Raw genomic sequence first — 12,202 nt, 5'->3', positions numbered from 1 at the left:
CGCCCGGAGATTCATTTCCAAATATACGGAAATGAGTATATAATTATGGAAAGAGTTTCTGGCAGTCATATTCCGAATTGGAATTGCATGCCATGTTGAGGAGGGACCTCTGAGAGCAACTCCAAAAAATGTGTCCACTTTTGCCCATAGTGACTTGCTTGCTGCATCGTTCTGTCGACTGTCATACCAAGTGCCCAGGGGCCAAGTGCCCTCCAAGGAGTGCATTTTTTTTAGTTTAAAGGGCTATATATCCGTTAAAGAATACTTAAATAATATTCAATATTCAATCATCATTGCCAAAGCCAACGTGTTGTTGCAATAAGGGCCTTTCTCGGCCCCACCCCGCTCCCAATGTTTACATTGTGTTTCGGATCCAAGATGGCCGCAGCACCAGGAGGGGTGGGGCCGAGAAAGGCCCAAGGGGTCAAGTAACAAGTAGAATGTGGAAAAACAACGTTACTGTATAGTAGAGCCCTCCATTTGGATTGCAAAGGTTTGCCGTGGGGGCGGACAGGGCGTTCAAAAGAAACAACAACCTGTGGGTCAAGCACCGTCCCACAATAAAGTGTATGTAGCCCACCTGAAGCGCGCACCGTTGCAGCATGAAGTCAACAAAACAAGTTGAAAAGATCAAAGCTGGCGATTACAAAGCAAAAGCAAAGCATTGAGGAGGCAGGTCTGACATATCGCATTCCCCATGTATTGTTTGATGTCTTGTTACTGAAAAGAATTGACACAAGCAGTGAGCACAGCCTACCCTACTGTGTCGCTGTCCTTGGTGCTGTAGTAGCCGTCTCTGTCTCTCTCTCTCTCTCTCTCTCTCTCTCTCTCTCTCTCTCATATTCTGTGTTTCTGTTTGCAGTGTATTTAGGTCCCAATGGAAATACTGCAGTACTAGATGGTACTTAACATTTGGTGTGGGCTGGAACGAGCAGGGAGTGGTCAGAATTTCAACGGGACTAACAAAACAGTCCCATGCAGGGCTCTAACAAATGGACCGGGGACCCACATGGGGAGTTACATCATGATCCAAGGAATCCGAGGTAAACAATCTACAGGTCCAGCAGTGCCAGAGATTATCTGTTCACACAGACACACATACGGACGGACAGGAGTGAAAACATTTGGGCCGAAATTCTTTGACGTACAAGCTGCATCATTGGAGTTTCAGGAAAGGTGGAATGGAATTGAGAAAGAAAGAAAGAAAGAAAGAAAGACATAATGAAAGAAAGAAAGAAAGAAAGAAAGACCAGATGTCAGCATGGCAGTGGGAAGAAATACCGACATATAAAGTGAATGATATAAACATAAGGTGCTTGGTATAAATAGCAGTGGAATATAAGGCAGTAAAAGGCTTAAGGAAAAATCTATGAAATGAGACAATTAAAAGTACAGTCATATACAGTGAGTCGTACACAGAAATATGACCATGACTGTACAGAACACTCACAATGCATGGTGTTGTGAGCTTGTAGATCGTCTATTTTTGCTATTTGGTAAATTTAGATCCGGGCACAGAAATTAGGTGAAAGAAAACGTGAATATGAAGACACAATAGCGTTCCATGTTGCCTCGCCCACACCGGGGTCACTGACACGTAAGAAAATACAGGCACGTGCGCACACACACACACACAACCAGATGGAGCCTGACAGCATGCTTTGGGCAAATAATGGCTCCAAATGAAGAACACATGAGTCTCTCCCTCTGTGATGGCTCTCACATGCTACTGCACACCTTCAGGGAAGGGAGGACAATCGAAGTGTGTGTGTGTGCAGTGTGCACGCGCGTGCGTGCATGTGTGTGCGTGTGTGCTGTGTTTAAAAAAAACATAATCAGTGTTAAAGGACAACTTCATGTTTTAGCTTGTTATTAGAGATTGTAAAAGATGAGAGTTACATTTGTATCATTTGCTGCTTTCTTTCGTTTTTACAAAATGTTACGATGATTTCTATAAAAGTCTGTGATTGTTTGAAAAGTGGCGGCAGCGGGATTCGATCCCGGGAGGTGTGAATGATTAGCGAAGCGTGCTACTGAGCAGGCTGCTCTGTTTTCAGGCTGTATTAGAATGTGAAAATGCCCTGCCCCGCTAGCCTGATTATCAGACTGTAGCTTTCTTGAAGCTTCAGTTTGACATTGTCGCCTGTCTGAGCGATTTCAAGGGGGAGGGGATTAGAATTTCCCTCAACCAATAGCCATTGTTGTTGTTTTTCCCTCCTTCCTCATGTGTGTTGCGCTGTGTGATGACGCTGAAAACGGACCTCGGCGCTGATTGGTTGTTCGTTAGACCCACCCCCACCACCGATTCTCATTGGATAATACATTTTTGTCCCGAAGAAATTATAGGCTCACAGTGCAACACCAGACCAAGAGATGCAGTCAGAGAGTGGGCCTGCATCTGGGTACCAATAGAGGACACATGCATAAAGTGAGTGTCAAATCGAGTGAGTGTTAAAAGTGAGTTTAACGTTGTTTAATGCAATCAGACATGACTTTTTAGTTTGGATGTATGGGCTGTCAAGGCCAGAAAGTACTTTTTGCCACTCTGTAGGCCTTCTACTATTGATAATCTCATCGTTTAATCTTAATACATCATTAAAAGAGTCTTCTTTGCCAATTAGCTTGCATACCACAGTACAGACATAATCTTAGTCATAGGTTGGAATCCTGCTCATACTCTGTATCACATCTCATCTCTCTTTTATACTCCATCTGTCCTGTAACTCCATGCTACTAAAAGGCGAGAATTTATTTAAACCTTAAACATTATCAACAATAGGTTTCATTACCGGTGTAGACTAGACTCAGTTTAAAGTAATTTAGAATAAATAAACTCTCTCTCTCTCTCTCTCTCTCTCTCTCTCTCTCTCTCTGTCTCTCTCTCTATAATCTATTGCTATTGTAATCTCATGGATCTGAAAACCAGCACAACTCAAGAATGGCAAGCAGACGCTGTGTTATGTAATGGTGCGATGGTACGCACACACACACACACACACACACACACACGTGTAAAAGGAAAGCCACACACACACGTGCGTGTGTGCGTGAGTGTGTGCATGTGTGTGCGTGTGTGTGTGTGTGTGTGTGTGTGTGTGTGTGTGTGTGTGTGTGTGTGTGTGTGTGTGTGTGTGTGTGTGTGTGTGTGTGTGTGTGAGGAGGGGGCGGGGTATGTATTGAGGCAAGGTAGGAACAGTGAAAGGAGGTATACAGTATGTTCACACAGGTCAAGTCACTCATTTAGAACAAAGAGGAAAGCTGGCAAGAGAGAGAGAGAGAGATGTCCAGGGTGCTGCACAAATGCACTGAGAAAAACACTTCCACACAATTGTTGACACCTGTGGGTGTGGCTCTCCAACAGTGTTGATTTTGGCAGCAATTTTTGATGTGGTTTTATAGGGGATTCACACTGAGGCGGACTGACGTTTCATTCCAACCGTTCCCGAAACGGTTGCCTGGTCCCCGCTGGCCATGATTCACATTGCCTGAGATTCAACAGCGCACCCGGGTACACTTAATTGCATAACACACTTTGATCCTCCAGGTGGTGGTGTGCTTGATGGCTGGCACTAGAGACCGACCGATAATAGGTACACCGATAATCGGTACACCGATATATCGGTGGCCGATATGACCATATAAAGTATATGGGCATATCGGATCGTATCGGTGAAAATGTCTCAGATTGGCCACAATATAAAGAATACATGCTGCGCCTGGTTTAAACCTAGTGTAATGATTTATTTTCTCCAGCTGAGTGCACCCCCATGCGGTCCCGGGGACGGTTGGGCGATCCACTCCCGGGAACCGTACGCATCATTCACACTACCACAACATCTGCCAAGTGGTCCCGAGTGCGCACCCGGGACCATAGTGTGAATCGCCCCTTAGTCATATTTTAGTCACCTGAAATGTTTTTGTTAGTCTAGTTTTAGTTGACTAAATATCATACGATTTCAACCGACTAAATCTTTTGGCATGCCTTAAGGGTGCCGTAATGCCTGATTTTACATTTGGCTGCATGCTGAAAATAGCCAATCTACAAGCTCATTGATATATGATATATTTGCTAATAACTGCTTTACGAATTTGTCGGATATTGTCTCTATTATTAAGGTTATTGTAGCAGTCAAATTATATTGGGGGTCGGGAGGGGCGGGGACATTGCCAAAGCATTCCCATCCCCAGCGGGAATCGAACCCATGCAGGACCTTCTAGCTGTGAGGCGAAACAACTGTGCCACCGTGCACCCAATATATATTATTTTAAAGCAAAAATAATTAACTCAAACCTTTGCTTCTGGGGTCCATGAAACGTAATATTTTGAGATGCGGGTCCGCAACCAAATACACATAATGTTGGGTGTCCTTGACATGAAAAAGTATGACAACTACTGATATTGAAACATACGTTTTTCAGAAAGAAATCTGGATTCAGAAGACATTTTATAAATCTGGTCTCAGGTTTTACAGCAATGAACCGTTCAGAGAACACATTGCAATGTTCTGTGTTTTGCACACTGCTACTAAAGTAAAAAGGCTCAAATCCTCCGAGTTGCACCAGCGCTTTCTTCATTCAGGCTATTTTTGCTATGACGAAGTCTATAGAGCTTAAGTGGTTAGGTTCTTATGTTGTTTTATATTCTTATGTTTCCAGAAGCTGCTCCTCTAGTGTTCAGAACCATGTTCAGAAGTAATTCGCTGGTGAGCCAGGCTTACCGGTGCTGATAATGTTCCGCAGTAGAATTAGAAGACTCACCGCTAATTTCTTTTCAACCATTAGCCATGCCAGATGTTCAAGCATATAACTAATACTTGTCCTGTATGAACAGCCTAGTGGCAGACGAGCCGCTTAATTCTGCGCAACCTGCAACTTTTTCAAATCAGATTTTGTAGCTGATGACCAGATAACAGGGCACTATTCTAAATGAGACAGAACCAAAGAATGAATAACAGATTTCATTATGTAGGGAGTGATGAAAGCAGAACACTTTCTAGTAGGGATGTGCCGATGAGACATTTTGGCCGATATCGATATCGATATAATTAATTGCTGTTATGGCCGATATTTGGGTGAGACCGATATTACCGATGTCGATATGATCTCATTCTGTATTGAAAAATTATAATAATTTTGTCCATTCTGAAAAATACATGTAACAGGGTATCTGCACTGCAGGCTTAGGCAAGTCAGATTTAACTTAAATACCTTTATATTTAATATTGTGAGCTTGTAGATCTGTTCAAGCTGTTACTTTGGGCTTGCTTATCTGTAAAGACAGACCGACGTCTGATTGATTAATCGAACCGATGCCGATTAATCTAAAAACAACTAAAATCAAATCTCCCATCATTACTTCCTAGTCATACTGCTTCCTCTGTGTCATTCTGTCAGTATTTTTCTCACTAAGGTTTAGCAGTAATACCTGCCTTAAAATGCCAATACTTTCCCTGTAGTAAAATATGTAATATAATATTAGAATATTTAAATAAATATTGTATATAAAATTGAAACAATACGTTTCATTGTGTAGCCATACAATCCATTCTCATACTATCCAATAGTGAATGTGATGTCCCATAATACTAGTACTGAGCCATGGCAGCAGAGAAGAGAACACTAATGGTTGGTGTCTTCAGAGTTCTGAGCACAGCCTATAGAAGTACAGATTAGAGATTATGCCAAGCAATCAGGCAAAAAAGATCAATGTGTACTGTATGTCCCCTCTCTCTGGGATTATGAACAGTGTCTGTGTGTTCCACACTCATTTTCCAGTTCATAAACTAAACTAACTCCTCCAATCGAGACCATGAACTCCCATTTACCGTAATGAAGTCTCTAAACGTAACCGTGACACTAACGTAACGTAGCACTTGTACTGTACATTGAATGTGTGACTGTACATGGTGTTGGTGTTCCTCAAGCAGAATGTTGGACATACAGCAAGATTATAGCCCTGGTTATATAAAGAAGTAGCCCTGGCTATAGCTCTGGTCCATAGCCTTAAGACTTCTGCCTTAAAGCTATGGGACTCTCAATTCATTGCCCTCGCATGAAATGCAGCACAGCCTCTCGACTTCTGCTAAAATAAAAAGAACGATTTTACTCCTCACCAATACAAAGACGGTTGTGGTGCAAAATGCCTACTTTCCCTATTGGACGCACTCTGAGCCCCCACCACACGTATAAAATGCACTTTTTGCCCTTCCGAAAAATCTTGGGGGCGCAGTGGAGTAACTAAAAGTATATTTTGTTTAGTAAGGAACAGCAATGTGTGTCCCTATGTCTGTCTGTTTAGGGTACCAACAGGTGACAAATCACACACAGCACCACTCATTTCAGACAGGTCTGATTTTTTGCTAACAAGCATTTCCTTGCACATTGTACAAGCATTACCTGTGTGTGTCTCAAACAAAACCTGAACTGGAATGGTAAGTCCCTCAATGCTGTCTGTCAGGAAAGCAGGATATTGAAAGTACGGTATAACACAGATTGGCCTTCAACATCAAATACTACAGCTGCCATTCTGGGGCGTCCTGGAGGCGTAGAGTCAGAAACGAAAGCAGTGCCTCCGGCTTGGCCGGGCAGTGGGCATTCCAACAAACACAAGTCACAGTGTTCGTGGGTGGGAATTAAGCCCTCGAGGATCATGTCGTCATTGCCGTTATTATTTATTTAGTCACAAACTCTTATTATACTTTTCATTGGCTCAATATTTATAAAACAAGAATGACTCAGTCATAACTGCCAAGTGCAGCAAGCTCTCAGTTAGCTCATAACATTAGCTTCTGTTGCCACTCGCGTTCCACTTCTCTCTTGCGTTCTCATACAAAACCTTACACAATTGCAGCCGTTCAGACTATGGGTTTGTCTCCCATTGGCTTAGACTCAGAGGCAACCAATAATGAAAAAGTGTCTACTAAGGTCGCTAGTAGAGTAGCAAAGTAGCTAATGTAGTCCAGACCTGGCAAAAACACACAGACTTGTACTTTTACTCCTAACTAACAGGTGAAAGTGTATGGTGAGATGTCTCCATGTGTATCAGAGCAGAGGAGGCACACTAGAGATCTTCCGAAACCATTCATTCTTCACGATTTGATTCGCGCAACTTGCATATCGGACAATACAGAGTACAACTCGGATACCAATCCATAGCAAACATCTAGGAATAAATGACAATTTCCATTAATAATAATTAAAGTGCAGCCACAAGCTGGTAAAATAATAATAGTGTAATTAACAGTAGTGAAACATCAACGTGTACAAAATGCAAAATAATTAAGCACTGTTAATAAAAATAAAACATGTGATGTGATATATTACTTTGGTATGTTACTGAGTGATCTGGGGAGATGATGAGCAGGACGAGGGAGCACTTGCTCATCCTAGGAACTCTAAATATCACCTGCGGCTCTGCATCAATGTAATAAACATTATGCGTTGTAAACCCACATGAGCTGCAGATTCACCTTTTGCCTGTTTACATGGAGACTAGAGGAAACAGCGTTTTCAAAGATTTCCACTCTGGAAGGTGTTTTCACTTTCACCACCCGTTTTCTATGAACACCGTTCTCTTGTAAAAGGGGCCTGACATTCACTGTCTGTTCACTTTACTTTTAAACAAATGGTGTTTTGTTGTAAGTCTACTGTATATGTGAGAACACTACAATAGTAAATTACTTTCTAAACTGTGTTATCCATCACAAAAACACATGTGCGACAGACAGACACACAACCCCAAACTTCATTTCTGAGTCTGCACCACAAATCTTCAGCATCTTAACGGGAGATAAGCTTATGGTTGCAGCATTCCAGCTGTCAAATGCACACACACACACGCACGCACGGCCGCACTCACGCATTCCAGCTGTCAAATGCACACACACATGCACGTACTCACTCACTCACTCGCACGCTCGCGCAGCCGCGCGCGCGCGCACACACACACACACACACACACACACACACACACACACACACACACACACACACACACACACACACACACACACACACACACACACACACACACACACACACAACAAGCAGGCCGTCCTTAAATCTAGTCCTATGTCTAGTATTACATTAGTGTCATTGGTAGGTTCAGTGGTCTGACACATCACTCACACATCACTGGAATAGACCCCTCTAAAAGCCCCCCCAGGACCTGGGTTAGACAGACATGAATGCCACCATGGATGCTGTGGTAAATTTGACTGGTACATACTACACAGTGATGGAGAATATACTCACATGTTTTATTTAAGTAAAAGTATCAATACTGCAATGTAGATACAACTCTGTTACAAGTAGAAATCCCCTATTCAAAATGTACTTGAATAAAAGTACAAAAGTAACTCTACTGGCTCGCAGACTGATACTGTTGAATTGGAAACAAGCACAGGTTCCAACTCACACTTCACTGATGAAAGATGTTATGCATTACTTACAATTGGAAAAGATTAAGTTTGAATTGAGAGGGAGTGAAGATAGGTTCTACCAGACATGGCAACCCTTCATTGACTATTTTAATAGGTGCACGCTAACCCCTCCTACACAATAGCACAATAGAAAATTGGAAAGAAAGAAAAGGAACTGAAAGAAAAGGAACTGAATGTTTTTTCTTTATTTTATTTTTTATTATTTAAAAAAGAATGTCTAACTTACTTAATTCACAACATGTTGGAAGTTTGAGAGCAAGAATGTCTGTCCTGTTGTCTGTTTTGTTTGTCTGTTCACACTTGTCATTGTTTAACTGTTTTTTGTTTTTTCATGTTTATCACACTTATGTTTTTTTGTTATACTGTATGTGGAACATTTACATTGCCTGTTATTTTTTTCATTTTTATTTAACTGAATTACTTATCATTATCTAATCTGAAATTGTCGAACAAAAATGCCTAATAAAAACAGTATTAAAAAAAAAAAAAAAGTACAAAAGTATCTACATCAAAATGTACCAAAAGTACTCATTATGCAGTATATCCTGTTTCACGTTGTCAAATGTGGAAAAATATATAAAAATCTTTTTTGCAGACCTACAAGCTCACAGTGCGCTGCATCGCGATGCATTGTGAGATCCCCCCCCCCCCCCCCCCCCTTTGCACATTACATCACAGCTAGAGATATTGGTGGCAACTACCTGTGAGAAGTGAATACTAAATGTGTTTCATTTGTGCTGTTGTGTGCCAGCATGCATTGGACAGTGTACATTTCATGCTGGCATACATATACCCGGTCTCACCCAAACATGGTGAAATAGCACGAATTGCAATAGAAAACCCCAAAATTCATACATATTACACTGAAATCCTCCCCGTAGACAATGACGGAGGGGTGCCGTCTCTAGACACTCTACCGAACTTGAGCCACGGGAGATACCACCGAGCGGCCTAAGAGTCGTGATTTGCCGTGTCGAGCGTTGCGAAGTTCGGCAGAGCCGACTCAGCCCCTTCCGAGTTAATTGTAACCCTAGCACAGAATCGTAAATAATGTCAAACCCAAACTCACCCAAACACGGTGAAATAGCCCGGATTGGCAATTCCGTACAATACTATAGCCTAGCGACAGCCGCCTTAGCCATGCCTCCGTTTTCTAGGCGTGTATGTACAGAATCGCTATTTCGCCGTATTTGGGTGAGATGGTAATGGTTTTGGTATGTTATGCATTCATGTAGGCTACTGAAACACAAAAAAAGAAAGAAAAAAACACACCCACATAATGTTAATTACCTTCAGCTGTGTTTACTTGTCAAAATGTCTGCTGCTGTCAAAATGGTCCATTGCTCAGTCTCTAGACTATACAATTGAAACCATATTTTAAAACGTTGGCTAGTCTGTGTTGTTGAATTCAATGTGATGTTGAATATAATGTTTTATGACATCCATAAAGGATGTCATAAAACATTATATAAGGAAACCTGCAATTATTATGCATACAGACAGAGAGAGAGAGGGGGCATAAATAAAAAATATAATATATAACAAGATGACAGCTCTCTTCTTGAATTAAGGTACCGGTATGAGACAAACATGGGGTAAATAAGAACCTATACTATTATATTACAGTCATCTAAACTGTCCAGTGTCCACGGTTTAGTCTGCATCCATTCCAGACAAATTAAGGTGCAATCTCACAACACTGCCACAGTTGCCACATCAAAAACACACCACCACCCCCCCACCAACACCATACACCCACTCTGTGGAGTCTTCGTTCTATCCTATTAAGCGCTCACACACACAGCCGTATAGAAGGTGTTTCAATAAGATAATCTGTTGAAATCCAAAGCCACAATTCACTGTGTGTGTAATGTGATGTGATGTGAGTAAGCCCAGTGGCCACTGCATGCATGGTGCCTTATAGTTCGAGGACTACGGTAATAATAACCTACTATCAACTGAACTATGACCATGGGCGTGTTGACCATCCCCCCAGTGTGTTTGTGTCAAGTGTGTAGCCTATATCAAGTTGATCAGATCATGTCACAATTTGATTTTAAATCACTGCAGTCTACAACGCAAGACCACCTCTTCATACAGCCATAAATAGGCACTACGGTACTCGATCAGTCGAGGGATTTTATGAATCTATGACGAGATCTCAAGACATAACAGGCTACACACAGTCACAACACACACCTTTCGCAAAACAATGCCGTCCGGCCGCTGCGCTCAGGCGCACACGTGACGCGCGCGCGCAAGCACGCACACGCACACACACACACACACACACACACACACACACACACACTGTCTCACACACACACACACACACACACACGCTTTTATTATGCTCCAGTCTTATTTCCCTGCTCATTAATTAGATAGGGTAATGAGGTGATCCCACACGGCTGCAACAAAGCAAGGCAAATTAGCATTAATATCACATTCATGCCCCATAAAACAGACTGTGAGCCGAACAGCCCCCCCCCCCCCCCCCCCCATATAGCCCATCTCCACCCCCCCCCCCCCCCCACCTCCACCCACACACACACACACACGCACACACACACACACACACACACACACGCCTCCTTATCCGTCTGCCGCCGCGGCGCGCACCAAAATGTCAAACACCAATACACGAAACAATACAGATAATTGATTTGTATGTGTTTGTTTGTTTGTTTTAATTCCCCGCTCCGCTGGCTGGTTTGTATTGATCAATTGTTTTGCACAGCATTGATGTCTGTAGCCTTTACACACCGATCCGAGGGATCTGAGCCCCCCGCCTACTGGTGGTGGTGGTGGTCGCTATTGTGTCGCCGGCGTCGCCGCGCACCGAGAAGAAGCCATTGCCAGGTTAAAGCGCTCAGCCATGCGCGGATCGAGCAGCAGGAGGAGAAAGGAGGACGCTGGCGAGGGAATAATAATAATATACAAATGTCTCCAAAACGCGCAAAAAAAGGTCACCGACTTCCGTACCTTTGCTTTCTTGTCCTTCGTCTTGATTTTCCTCCGCATTAGACTCCTGGGTAGGCTTTGTTCCATCCATTTTGAAATAGTTTCCCCCTGTGGCACTTGTACCCTGACTGGATGCAGTATCCTGTCGACTTGTCTTGTGCTCGCTCTCTCTCTCTCGCTCTCTCTCTCTCTCTCGCTCTCTCTCTCTCTCTCTCTCTCTCTCTCTCTCCCTCCCTCGCTATCTCTCTCTCCGTCTCTCGCCGCCTTTTCTATTAACCAACCAACCACCACCTCCCCGTCAAGTCAACCCTCTCTCTCTCTTTGTATTTTACAATCTCTTTTCAAGACGGCGACGTAACTGTGCTATCAGATGGATTGGGTTTATTTTTGCTTCAGATTAACGCAGCCCAAACGATGCCAGGCGACGCTTTGGCGCTACCGCTACGTCACGTCACTCACACACAGGCCTACTTTGGACAAGGATGATCATGATGATGAGAGTGGTGCTGATGTGATGCCTCGACGCTTTTTGAATGCCCCACTTGGAGATGAGATTATACGGTGATAGGAGATATTTCTGTCTTTCCCCCCTTATCATCATTTTATTTCATCAAGAAAAGGCCTATAGCTGTCTGTCTGTCGCTCTGTTTTTCATTTTCACTCTCTTGTGTTGTAGGCTAATGCACCACCACAGTTTTTTCTGAAGATTTTTTACTGCTTACTGTGCACACACAAGCCTGTATGAGTGCTCTCATTCTCACTCACACACGCACACACACACACACACACACACACAC

The 12,202-nt window shown here is 43.0% G+C and overlaps 1 protein-coding gene across 1 annotated transcript in view; it reads right to left on the bottom strand.

The window, feature by feature from the left end:
* Window positions 1–11,590, bottom strand: part of LOC308311573 (neuronal membrane glycoprotein M6-b-like) — a 48,814-nt gene extending 37,224 nt beyond the window's left edge. Inside the window, exon 1 of the mRNA XM_080758310.1 lies at window positions 11,427–11,590. Coding sequence (XP_080614436.1) covers window positions 11,427–11,496 — 70 coding nt within the window. The 5' untranslated portion in view covers window positions 11,497–11,590. The remainder of the gene's footprint in view (window positions 1–11,426) is intronic.
* Window positions 11,591–12,202: the final 612 nt, after the last annotated feature.

Source organism: Protomyctophum bolini (assembly GCF_963924005.1).
Source record: "Protomyctophum bolini genome assembly, chromosome: 24".
NCBI lineage: Eukaryota > Metazoa > Chordata > Actinopteri > Myctophiformes > Myctophidae > Protomyctophum > Protomyctophum bolini.
The sequence above is the reverse complement of the archived record's forward strand: the minus strand, read 5'-3'. Positions and strand labels throughout refer to the sequence as shown.